This window comes from Somniosus microcephalus, chromosome 3, assembly GCF_052327205.1.
Source record: "Somniosus microcephalus isolate GS21.2 chromosome 3, FLI_Smic_1.0, whole genome shotgun sequence".
NCBI classification, from domain to species: Eukaryota; Metazoa; Chordata; class Chondrichthyes; order Squaliformes; family Somniosidae; genus Somniosus; species Somniosus microcephalus.
The window spans coordinates 122,431,170-122,444,761 of record NC_140989.1 but is presented as its reverse complement, the minus strand read 5'-3'; the positions used below and the strand labels follow the sequence as shown (position 1 = coordinate 122,444,761).

Here is a 13,592-nt window from a genome sequence, read left to right as displayed (position 1 = left end):
ACAGTTAATGCTGATAGAATATTCATCATCACTGGAGCATCAACATAGAGCCTTTATCCTGCATTCAGCCAAGGTTCACACAGATGCACATTCCAACAGTGGATAGCAATCATAGTGGGAACCCTGGCTAACTTTTCCCTATCCTGAGGCCAACTTAGCACCACACTGCCATCCTAAATGACCACAACAGAAGTAACCAGTTAAAGGCCATTCTGAGGGATGGGGTAGGGGGCAGGAAGAGCTAAGAACGGTAGCCATGGCCTAGCACAAGTGGCTTTCTAGCCATTTCAGTTGTATTGAGCACATATTTAAGTGTATTGTATGGAATCGCTTGTTTTTTTACAGGATCGCTGCTTACAAAGTGATAACCATGGTTCTCTGAACTCTAAGGGCTTTCTACTAAGATTACCGCACAATCAGCATAAAAAACGAAGACTTTAGTTAATGCACAGCAGAGAAGGGTCTATTATTGCGATGAAAGCAAAGCTAATCTCACATCCAATGTTGCTATTTTCAGTATCCCAGAGCAGCTGGAAGGAACTTGCCAATGGCAACAATGATAGCAATTCAAAATAAATCTCAACTGTCTAAACTCATCAAAGTTCAAAACTTGTCAAGTACACATTGGCCCAGAAATTCGGGTCTTCACGGGCGAGTACGCACGGGGTACTCACCCGTAGGCCCAATGGAAGTGCCGGTTTCCTGCATGCACTGTGCATGCGTGGGAAACCGGCACTTCCGTTCCCCTGAAAGAAGGGGTTCAGAGTTCGAACGCGTGCGCAGGAGAGGGTGCGCGTGCACATCAAACTTACGGGGTTTTTTTGCAGGTTTTCCCAGGAGGGTAAGTCTCCAGAATTTACACATTTAAAAAGCAGTCGTAAGGCCTGCTTTTTACAAGGTAAGTGGTGAATTAATTAAAATTAAAACATTTTTTCCACAGGTTTATTATTTTTAAATACTTTAAAGCAAGGCAAGTTTATTTTTAGCCCCGTTAGAAAATAAAATTGCTTTTTTCAAAAATTTAAATTAGTTTAAAATAGTTATTTCATGTAATTTATAGTTTATTTAAAAAATGTGATTTAAATAAAAATTATTTGAAGATTTAGTGATGTTTTGGGGCCCATAGTCAAACTTATGAATGGAGCATTCCCTGCTCCGATTGGCTCTCCATGGCCCACGTGATCCCAGGGGACGCATCAAACTAATTGCACCCCTGGGATACGCAAGCACTGCACGCCGGCAGTTGGAGCAAGCTCAGGATCGGAATTCCACAGGGGCCCACAGCTCAACGGCCGGCGCGCATAGTAAGTGCAGGTCGGGGGCTTGCACTTCGAGCCTCTGACCCAAATTTCTGGGCCAGTATATTACAACATCCCCTCCCATTCTGATTGAAAAAAAAGTAAAATCTGAATCATTTGGACATCTTGATTATATTCAAGTAAAGGTTTTTACACTAGTCAAATTGAACATTCCCATTTTTAAATTAAGCAGCAACTGACTATCTTGAATCATTTTGATCAGTCATTACTAAATCACCCCAATATCTACTTGCACCATTCGCTCTGCTTACCTGAGCACCCATGTCATTATACAGGAGTTTCAGGGCTGTCAGCTGCTCATCCATCAGTTTGGGGTTGTCTGTCTGCTGTTTCTGAACAATCTGCCGTCCAGTCTTTATTACTGTCTCCACCTCGAGCTTCACCTCACTCAGAGTTTTATATAGTTTCTAAACAAAAGAAAAGCCTTTAGTTAGCCAACATAACAACGGAACTTACCATTAGCACAACAGTGAATTACACAGAGTGTGCATGTTTAGCTGTGCTTCTCAATACAGCCTTTTTGTTGCTCATACTCATGGGGGGGAAAGGAAAACTCCAATTAAAACTAAATGCATAATAGTTAATCCTTAATTTGGTGGTTGTGACAATACTATTTAAATAGTAAAATGAGCTTCCAACAGCTTAACAAATGTTTATGTAAATCAAGCCATTTTTTAAACTAATTTATTCAACTTTTTTTTGATCAGTGTTAACAACGGTGTTTTGAAAAATAAAGAATTTCAGTAAAATTATGTTTTACAAAAAGTATCCAAGATGGAATGAAAGGAAAGTCAAATAGTAATTAAAATGTTCAGAAAAGAGCTGCAATCAGTGGCATATACATGCACGTTCAATGATGTGTATACATGCATGTCCAATATGACATGAATGTTTGATACGACATATACATGCATGTCCAATGATGCGTATACATGCACGTCCAATAGGATACATACACGAACTTTCAATGTGTATACATGCACGTCCAATGATATATACATGCATGTCCAATATGACACATATACATGCACGTCTGATGGAAAATACTCAGAATTGTATCGCAACTGCCACATCAGGGGACCAATCCCTAATTTCTGCAGAGTCCTAGTAGGGAAGGCCATTTCTGTTTGTCTTGCTTTGATACAGTAAACATGATTTGACTGTGGATATGTTTGCAATGTGCAGAATTTAATGCAAGCCAGTGCTGTGCTGATTGTAGTGAAAAGGGATATAAAACTGGAACAATGCAGAGAGAATGAGGAAAGGGCACTTGTAATGCAGTCACTTGGTATAAAACAAAGATTACAGAATCATAAAAAGGTAGTTTGCGGTTTATTACACGCGGCCTTCATCAATCTCAGAAATAGGGATCCCCTGACACATAGGATTGTTTGGTAATTTAACAGAGTACTTTATCAGCACCCAAAGGCATGAAGCATAAACAAGTAAACGGTTACATTGACAATGAGTGCTCGAAGTCGCATTTACACTACAAATCCAGATTTATTTTGAGTCACTTATTTTTATTTCTCACCATTTAGAACACCTGCAGACAATGATTTTACTGTATGAAGTTACAAAACGAACAGCTAAGCAAACTGACAAGAGACAACATAATTACATATGCATGTTATGAGATTAACCCTATTGTTTGCTGTGGGGGTAATTTTAATTATACTGTCAGCTCGGCTAAATTGATAGCACTCTCGCTCCTGAGCCAGAAGGTTGTGGGTTCAAGTCCCAACCCAAGACTTGAGCACAAAATCTAGGTCGACACTGCAGTCAAGTAGAGGGAGTGCTGCAACAACAAAGGTGCCACCTTTCAAATGAAATGTTGAACCAAGGCCCCATTCGTCTGTTCAGCTGACGTAAAAAATCCCATGGCACTAACCTAGGAGGAGCAAGGAGTTCTGCTGATGTCCTGGTCAACAATCCTCCCTCAACCAAAACCAACAAAATAGAATAAACTGGGCATTTGGAGTTTGTTGTATCTTGCCATGTGCCAACTGGCTGCGCATTTGCCTACAAGGCAAGTCTAATTCAATATGAAGCATGAACTAGTCTGGAAGACTCAGTTGTGTGCGCCAACAGAGCAGCTGACTCTCACAGCAGATTGAAATGCAGTCGGGAAACAGAACAGTTAGATCAAAGTCTCAGTTGTTCTCCTCCTCAAACCTCTCCACCTTTCTATCTCTCTCTCCTCCTTTAAGACTCTCATTAAAACTTACCTCTTTAACCAAGCTTTTTGTCACCTGTCCTAATATCCCTCTTTGGCTCTGTGTCAAATTTTGTTTGATAAGGCTCCTGTCAAGCACCTTGGGACTACATTAAAAGGTGCTATATTCATGCAAATTGTTGTTGTTCCCCAACTTTGCAATCTCCTAGCATTTGAAGCTCCCAACATTTTGCTGTGATTTTTTTTTAGCCTCTGCCAGGAGATCACATCATTATGAGGTGGATAAATGGTGTACATGGTTGCACTGTACCTCAGCAGGCCTGATGATATTTTCCTGTTGTTATGTACAGTAACAGATTTGATGGGCTAAATGGCCTGTTTCGGCTTCATAATAGTCCATGACCCTTACCATGCAATTATCCATTTGGGGCTGTATTTCCTCAGGTTCAACACCCCTCATGTCCAACACGTGCAGTTCTGCTTTAACACTATCCAAAACGTGTTTACAATCTAGCATTCGCTGCTCAAAATTTGCTGGTTTCTGGAAAAGCTGGAATTTTGTTGACACTTCTCGAAGTTTCCTCTGTCAATGATACAAAACGTTAAACTAAGAAAGACTAATGTGCTGCATTATGTCTTACACTCGAAGTTTCCTCCATCAATGATACAAAATGTCAAACTAAGAAAGACTAATGTGCTGCATTATGTCTTACACTTTGTTAATTTACAAGAAAGTATTTACAGTAATCTAGAAAAAGCGCAGAGAAAGAAATACCATCAGCAACTTGAGATATATGCAAATTAACAGGGTGGTGGATTTAAACTATATATGGAGCCCCATGGCACGTACCTATACAGCCCAGCTTTATCAACTCGTGTTTAGAAGATAATTATAGTATAGAGAATATGCAATATATACAAAAGTACACACATATAAAGGCAAAGACAAACAAGAATAAAGTGAAAACCCAAACTACCGTATATAGTCCTCAGTGCAGCAAAGCCCTAAAGAAAGAGATATAGGGAGATAGAGGTACACACAAATAAGAAACAGATTATAGAGGTTATTAGTGGCTGAAAACATCAACATTTACACAAACCAGCACACTAAAACATACAAACTTATTCCAACTTAGAGCAGAACCACAAAAGTTGCACTAGAATCCTGATCTGCAATTCAAATCGACTGAAAATCTACTTAATAGGATAGACAGCATGGCCCTGGTGACTCAGTGGGTAGAAGATAAAGTAGAACAAGGCTGAAGGGATACAAAATTAAAAATAAACTTAAACCCATAATGGTTTTTTTAAATGGGTAATTATCACAGGCTAGAGTCTGGAAGTTACTCCCAGAAAGCATTCTAATCCATAATATTGCACATGATACCTAAAACAGATTTCTGATCTTAAAAGAGGAACAATCATCTGGATCAGCAGTTTCATTATTTTTCTGCTACTTGTCCAATTTTAGAATTCAGCAGTGCTCATATAGTGGTGGCCAGGTCAAGCAAGCTCTGACAATGTTCTTTTACTGTTAGTGTATGTGAGGAAGTGAGCAATGCTCACACTGGCCCAAGCTAATCCAAAGCAGCAGAGTCCTTAGGTAACAAGTATATATTACATTAATTTTAGTATTACTAGAACTACTTCTGAATTGTAACTTTTATTCAATCCACATTTCTGAGATTTTTTACATGTAAAAATTCCTTAAGACATGCACAAATGCATAGTTTGCTTCAATCATTCCAAAATCCAGCATTCAAAGTCCCTCAATCTTGATTCAAACCCACTCATACCTGAAGCAAATCCAGTTGCGTGCCACCACGAGAATAGGGCCTGTTATCAACTAAAGGAAGGGTCCCCACATTTCTCATCTTCATCTCCTCCAAGCTGGTTTCATGGGCTGCAATATCTGCCTGAATTTTCTAATAATTTAAAAAAATACAAGATCAAAAGTCATATTGTGGATCTCCTCACAGAAAGCCTCCAGAGAAATATTTAGCTCTTAAAATCACAAGCATCTAATCAGCATGTAGTGTCAGGGGAGGAGCTGGTAACCACATGCTTCCTGGTCAATTATAGGTTTGTTTTCAAGTTGAGCTCCAGGACCCAAATATAACATAAAAAGCACAATTATTAATGTTTTATACTATTCTGTATTGCAATTTACAACAAAAACACTTTACATCAATTTTTTTTTCTGGAACATGCCAAAGAATAATCGCATGGGTGCAGCTGGGTCAAAGGTAAGGAACGTGATGGTGGATGTCCCAGAGAGTCACCCTGTTGGACTCTATTGTTGAATATCGGTATCTAGTACCACGACTTGAGGTCTGGTATAATGCAGTTAAAACCATTAGTCTTAAACTTGGGTAGTACTTGCATTCACCTGGGCGCTGCATTGGTCAATATCCTCAACTTCCTTCAGGGAAGCAGAAGAATTCTTCTAAAAGTGCTAATCTATCTTTTGTGACCAGTTGTTTCTAGTCAATGGTGACCCCCCCAGGATGTTGATGGTGGGGGATTCGACGATGGTAATGCCACTGAATGTCATGGGGAGGTGGTTAGGCTCTCTCGTGTTGGAGATAGTCATTGCCTGATACTTGTATGGCACAAATGTTACTTGCCACTTTATCAGCCCAAACCTGTCTAAGTCTTACTACACGTGGGCATGGAATGCTTCATTATCTGTGAAATTGTGAATGGAGCTGAACACTGCAATCATCAGCAAAACAGCTCTACTTCCGGCTTCATGATGGAGGGAAGGTCATTGATGAAGCAGCTGAAGATGCTGTAGTAAAAAATAATAATAGAGGAGGTATTGCATCAAAAGGATGAAATTGGCTTCAGACAGGCTGGATTAAAAGAACTACTAATTCACACCTCATGATTGAAAAGAAAGACGAATTGCTGTGGAAACCTGCATTACTGAGCCAAAGACAATGCTTGAAGGGAGTGCCAACAGTTCCTCAGCTGTTTTTGAAGACGCCTATAGTTGGCATGCAACCACTCCAAATGTGACAAACAGTGATGTGTTTCCATGTTCGCCAGATAGTCGGCTAGCTAAGAGAATTCTGACCCTGCAATAACTGAGCAGAGAAAAGGCTTCATTCCGAGTACTCCCTTCAGCTTGATCAGCATAAAATAACTGAAGCACAATAGAGCCAGCCAAGTTGGAGTCCCCCAAGGATCTATCCTTGCCCCCCTCCTATTTCTCATCTGCATGATGCCCCTCGGTGGCATCATCTGAAAAAACAGCACCAGGTTCCACATGTACTCTGATAACACCCAGCTCTACCTCACCACCACCTCTCTCGACCTCTCCACTGTCTCTGATTTGACACGCTGCTTGTCCGACATTCAGTCCTGGATAAGCACAAATTTCCTCCAACTAAATATTGGGAAGAACGTATACATTGGCCCAGAACTTCGGGTCTCCACGGGTGAGTACGCACGGGGTACTCACCCGTAGGCCCAATGGAAGTGCCGGTTTCCTGTATACACTGCGCATGCGCAGGAAACCGGCACTTCCGTTCCCCTGAAAGAAGGGGTTCCGAGTTCGAACGCGTGCGCATCGAACTTACGTCTTTTTTGCAGGTTTTCCCGGGAGGGTAAGTCTCCAGAAGTTACACATATAAAAAGCAGGCGTAAGGCCTGCTTTTTACAAGGTAAGTGGTGAATTAATTAAAATTAAAACATTTTTTCCACAGGTTTATTATTTTTAAATACTTTAAAGCAAGGTAAGTTTATTTTTAGCCCCGTTGGAAAATAAAATTATTTTTTTCAAAAATTTAAATTATTGTTTAAAATAGTTATTTCATGTAATTTATAGTTTAGTTAAAAATGTGATTTAAAAAAAAATTATTTGAAGATTTAGTGATGTTTTGGGGCCAGTAGTATTTATAAGGTTTGACAGGTCAAACTTATGAATGGGCATTCCCTGCTCCGATTGGCTCCCCATGGCCCACGTGATCCCAGGGGACGCATTGAACTAACTGCGCCCCTGGGATACGCAAGCACTGTGCGCTGGCAGTTGGAGCAGGCCCAGGATCGGAATCCCACGCGGGCCCACAGCTCAACGGCCGGCGCGCTAGGTAAGTGCAGGTCAGGGGCTTATACCCGCGGGAAGCCCCCGACCCGAATTTCTGCGCCAATGTCTTCAATCCCCGCCACAAACTCTGTTCCCTAGCCACCGACTCCATCCCTCTTCCCGGTCACTGTGAGGCTGAACCAGACCATTTGAAACACTGGTGCCCTATTTGACCCCGAGCATTTGACTACATAGCCTACTTCCACTTCCATAACATTGCCCAACTCCATCCCTGCCTCAGCTCATCTGCAGCTGAAACCCTCATCCATGCTTGTGCTACCTCTAGACTTGACTATTCCAATGCTCTCCTGGTCAGCCTCCCATCTTCCACAAACTTGAACAAGCCAAAACTCTGCTGTCCGTATCCTAACTCGAACCAAGACCAAGACCCATTCACTCATCACCCCTGTGCTCGCTGACCTACATTGGCTCCCGGTCCAGTAACGCCTCAATTTTAAAAGTCTCATCCTTGTTTTCAATTCCTTCCACGGCCTTGCCCCTCCCTATCTCTGTAACCTCCTCCAGCCCTACAACTCTCCAAGATCTCTGCATTCCTCCAATTTGGCCTCTTGCGCATCCCCGATTTTAATTGCTACCATCATTGGTGGTCGTGCTTTCAGCTGCCCAGGCACTAAACTTTGGAATTCCCTCCTTAAACCTCTCTACCTCTCTCTCCTCCTTTAAGACGTTCCTTAAAACCTACCTCTTTGACCAAGCTTTTGGTCACCTGTCCTAATACCTCCTTGTGTGTGGCTCTGTGTCACATTTTGTTTGATAATGCTCCTGTGAAGCGCCTTGGGATGTTATACTACGTTTAATGTGCTATATAAATACAAGTTGTTATTGTTGGTTAGCCTAGAAAATGTCATTGGGGGGGGGGGGGGGGGGGGGGGCGGACAAGTTCTTCATTAATATACACTTTGAAAGAAACATTTCTATAACCTGAGCTTCCTGTGGCATCTGTAAGGCATCTATGCGATCTGTCAGATACGAGGTTAACTGTTTATCTAGCTGTCCAAGTGACTCCTGCAGGTCGTGCATTCGCTGTTCGTTTTCTTGAGACATTTGTAAATGCTGCTCCAGTGAGATCTGCTTGCTCACAGCCTATAAAACAAACAAGGACAGAAGAGGTCCAGTAACAAGCTATATATATAAACGGATCGTTCTCTCTGTCCGTCTGTCCTTCTGTCTGTCCTCGGGTGTGCATCTGTCCGGCTATGCGCTCGAAAGTTATACGGCGTACCTACGCGCGCGTTACCTCCGAAGAAAGCTTACGCTTCCGGGACGCTCGTAAGCGTATTTACTTTTCAGTCGGACGAAAATTGTTCGCGCCTTATGCAAAAAACCTTCAAAATTAAACTCATTATCTGCTATTTAGCATTGATTGACTGACGTCAAGGTTCGACCAATCCTGTGCCGTCACGATTGACCAATCCTACAGTACGGTCCCCTGATGGTTGGCCAATCGGTGTGTGTGTGTGGGGGCGGGACTAATCGTTTTCATCTCGGGGATGTGGCAGCCATTGTTTCACTGCCATTACTTCAGCTTCCAGCTCAAACTACTTTGATCATCCAGCTTTGAAAAAGTTAGTATCTCTTTTAAAAATAACATAAGCTTTACCAAAAACATTTTATAAGTACTTTCACTTTCATCTTTCAAGGTATTAAAAGGTAGAAATGTTGCCCGGCAGCAGATTCACAAAGGGACACAGACAGAGCCCCAAAGCCTGGGACTCCATTTAAACCGCCCGGCAGCAGATTCACAGAGGGACACAGAGAGGCCCCAAAGCCTCGCACTCAATTTAAACCGCCCGGCCCAAAACAGCCCTGGCAAAGCCGGGCTCCCCCCAGCTAGTCTACTATAAAGGAAACCTTATTCAATGCACAATTGGGGGAATCTCACAGGATATTGCTTACAATCCCAGGAAGTGAAATGCAGGAAGAGGGGCTTTCGGGCTGAAGACCATCTACTGGGGAGTGATGACCACTACATCACATGCAACTGACCAAGTCAGGATTAAGAACCGCAGGCCAGAAGGGTTGGGTTAGACAGAGGCTGAACAGACCAGGTTCTGACTTCAAAAGGAAAAATGAAAAAAATCTTAAAATAATTTAAAAATAGTTACAAATAAACGGACAAAATTTAACATGTATCTAAGCGATCATGAAGATCAGATGTGTTTGTGGTGTAGTATGGCTAACATAGACCAAAACTGGAATCCGATTGATGCATGGTGTCATGCAGTGAGCATAGACCAATGTCAGAACCTGATTGACTAATGGTGTCAAATGGTTAACCTGGACCACTCAAGTTGCAGGCATAGTAGTGTTAGACATACTGACTTTACAATATTAAATACAAGAATATTAAGCAATGACTGACTACAGTCACGATTATAGTAGGACCCCAAAAAAGGTATTCTAGAAACCTACTCCAAGGAGATACAATATTTACAACAAATTATCATTTTACCCCACACACAACCTAATTTCCATAACCAAATTCAGAAATTCCCTTTTCCCTGACTCCATCATCATTTAAAAGGCTTCAATTTGCTATAAATATAAATTTAAAGCAGATCGAAGGTTAGAAATATGTTCAAACACAAAAGAGAAAAAAACTTAGAATGTCAGGGCACTTGTGAGAAGACAGAGTACATTTCATTCGTTAACAAATATGGAAATAGATTTGGTCTCCAATGTGGAACATGTGAATGCTGATTTGATGGTAAATTTGCTACTCATAGCTTAGCAGCCTCACAATCTGGCAGACATATACCACATGTTTCATTGGGTGTCCAACAGACTTGTAATCCCATTCATTTGTGGCAGCCTGTCCATTTACAAAAAAAAATTAGTCAGGCAATTAATCCAGAATAATATCCTTCCTCTATCAAGTGCCTATGAAATTTCACAAACATACAAGCAACAGCATTAAAGCTTTTTAGGATCAGCAGCTCAGGATAATTGTGCTGCCGAGAACCTCCTACCTGGTGACTGAGCTCCTCATATCGAGCGTTAAATACCTCCAGCTTTTCACTTATAAGTTCATCCAAAATTCCACCATCAATCAACGTTTGGCCCAGTTCACGGATCTGTGTTCGATTATCTGCTGGATGGCGTAGCACAGACTCGAGGGACTGATGGGTGGGGAATAAAGTACAGAGCAAAGTAACTGAAATGTTCGTCCCAGCCAAGTTGTGTCAGAGGTCAATGAAATAAGACAGGTCATGGGAACCTTATTAGCTGGAGACAAATCAGCAAACGCTTCCAAAAATACTAAACGGAACTTGAACTTTGTGAATTAAAGTGCCAGCATATCTAAAGAATGCAGTATTTTTAACCATATCACCACCAGCCAAAGTATCTCCACTGCAAAATCTATGTGCGTCATACTGAGTACAATGGGTGTATTCGGGGAAGAACCTGCCACTATCTATGGCGGGAAGAACACATTGTTGTACAAAGCTCATCAGGTACAACAGATAGTCTCCAAGTGCAAAATATAATATATTCTTTCAAGAACATGGTCCATAACAGTATAACGTCCCCAAGTTAAAATATTATTAGTGTATAATCAAAGCTGGGGGTATTAGAATAGGGAAAATGTAGGGGCAGCTTTTACAAATCAGGGATGAAAACCAAGAGTGAAACCCCTCGGTAATGAATTCTCCAATTATGAAACTCAGAATGCCAGTTTGGTGGTGATTTAGAGTACAAATTGCTCCAAATTGATGCTATCGTGACAGTTTAAGTCCAGAGTCAGAGTGAAGCGGAGTGAGACTCCCTTTAACGGTGGGGGGGGAATACTTCACACCACTTCGGTTTGGTAGTGCATGGAGTGTAAATCCAGTATGGTATCGCTCTTGGTTTTACGAGGCGCTGCAGGGGGGTGGGGGGTGGGGGGGAAGACTTCCTACCCTACCTGCCTTTAAGTGGTTCGAGAGCAGAGATTCGTCCCTCCTCACTTTTGAAACATTTATATTTAGAACTGTTAGAAGAATGCTCTGCGCAAGTGTTCATCCAGGCGTGCAGAGCGCCTTCTCCTGGGCAGGGCAGATGGGGTTCCAGTCACTTGGGGCCAAGCAATGTAAACAGGGTCTCACTGGCTGCAATCCAAACTGCAGCTGCAGGTCTCAGACTGGTTAAACACACCCTAAAAGCTGCAGCAGCTGGAATGTGATGGAGTGGGGGGGGAGGTGAGGGGGTTACATGGCAAATTATATTTAACAATGTATTGTGCTTTATTGTATTTGGAAACAGAAAAGGTTAATGAGTTTCTTTCCAAACACACATTCAAATGCCATTATACTGAACATAATGAGGCTAGCAGTGTGTTACAAGGACACACTGAAAACAGTTCAGAAGATGCAAACTGCAATAACACATGAATGATGTCTGACCCCAGGAATGTCCATCATTTGTGAAGAGACGATCCACTTTGTTTTTATTCTAACAGTGTACAGTTTATTCTTCTTGCAAGCAAGCCTTTTTAATAAAGATTAAAAACTCATTCCATTATTGCTACAAACTATAAGCACACAGCACAACAGGAAGTGTTTTATTACAGAGAAAGTGTTTTATTACAAGGCTGTAAAGGAAGTTGTCTGCAGGCCTCCTGATAGCAGCAATGAAGTGGCAGGATGTATTAATTCAGAAATTGGGGAGGCTTGTAATAAAAAGTAAAGTTGATTTAACAGGAGACTTTAATTTTCATAAAGATTGGGAAGAGCAGAGTTACTCATTTCAGACAGGTAGTGAATTTCTTGAGTGCATTCAAGATAGTTTTCTGGAGCAATGTGTTCTAGAACCAACAAGAGGGTAGGCCAGACTAGATTTAGTAATGAGCGAGACTTAAGTCAATAATCTAAGAGTAAGGAACATTTATCTAACAGTGATTAAAATATGATCGCATTCAATGTTAAGTTTCTCCTTTTCAAACCTAACAGTTACTAAAATTTTAGATGTTCTGACGAAGGGTTCGACCCGAAACGTTGACTCTGTTTCTCCTCTCTTCGATGCTGCCTGACCTGCTGAGTGTTTCCAGCACTTTGTTGTTATTACTAAAGTTTTAGATTTTGGCAAGGCTAATATTAACAGGATGAGACAGACAACTTCAAACTGGGCAAAACTGTTATCGGGTAAAACCACAGATGAACAGTGGGAGGTGTTCAAAAAAGAATTTAGTTTTAATACAGAACCAGTATATGCCCCTAAGGGGAAAGAACTCTACTTAGCAAATAAAACAGCCATGGTCAACAAAAGAAGTGAGAGGCAACAAAAACTTCTATTTATATAGCGCCTTTAATGTAGTAAAATGTCCCAAGGCGCTTCACAGGAGCGTTATCAAACAAAGTTTGACACCGAGCCACATAAGGAGATATTAAGACAGATCAAAGAGGTAGGTTTTAAGGAGTGTCTTAAAGAAGAAAAGAGAGGTAGAGAGGTGAAGTTGTTTAGGGAGGGAATTTCAGAGTTTAGGGCCTCGGCAGCTGAAGGCACGGCCACCAATAGTGGAGTGATTAAAATTGGGGATGCGCAAGAGGCCAGATTTGGAGGAGCGCAGATATCACGGAGGATTGTAGGGCTGGAGGAGGTTACAGAGATAGAGGGGGATGAGGCCATGGAGGGATTTGAAAAGAAGGATGAGAATTTTAAAATCGAGACGTTGCTTAACCAGGAGCCAATGTAGGTCAACAACTACAGGGGTGATGGGTGAACGGGACTTGATGCGAGTCGGAACATAAAACTCATGTAAAGGGCATATAAAAGTGCAAAGAATATTGTAGATCCAGTGGACTAGGAGAGATATAAAGAACAGCAAAGGAAGAAAAGAAAGACAGTAAGAACTGCAAAAAGGAATACGAAAAGAAACTTGCAAGGGATATCAAGATTAAAACAAAAAGTTTTTACAATTATATTAGAAGAAAAAGGGTAGCCAAAGCTAATGTGGGCCCTTTAAAAACAGATGGGGGTAATCTTGCAAATGAAAATAAGGAAATGGCAG

At 41.4% G+C, this 13,592-nt stretch overlaps 1 protein-coding gene across 1 annotated transcript in view; it reads right to left on the bottom strand.

Moving 5' to 3' along the window:
• The window catches only part of LOC147121354 (utrophin-like), a 210,784-nt gene that overhangs the window by 51,473 nt on the left and 145,719 nt on the right, over positions 1-13,592 (bottom strand). The window contains exons 27-31 of the mRNA XM_085977745.1: positions 10,576-10,725; positions 8,528-8,689; positions 5,292-5,420; positions 3,905-4,078; positions 1,571-1,726 (exon numbers count right to left, since the gene is read on the bottom strand). Coding sequence (XP_085833871.1) covers positions 1,571-1,726; positions 3,905-4,078; positions 5,292-5,420; positions 8,528-8,689; positions 10,576-10,725 — 771 coding nt within the window. The remainder of the gene's footprint in view (positions 1-1,570; positions 1,727-3,904; positions 4,079-5,291; positions 5,421-8,527; positions 8,690-10,575; positions 10,726-13,592) is intronic.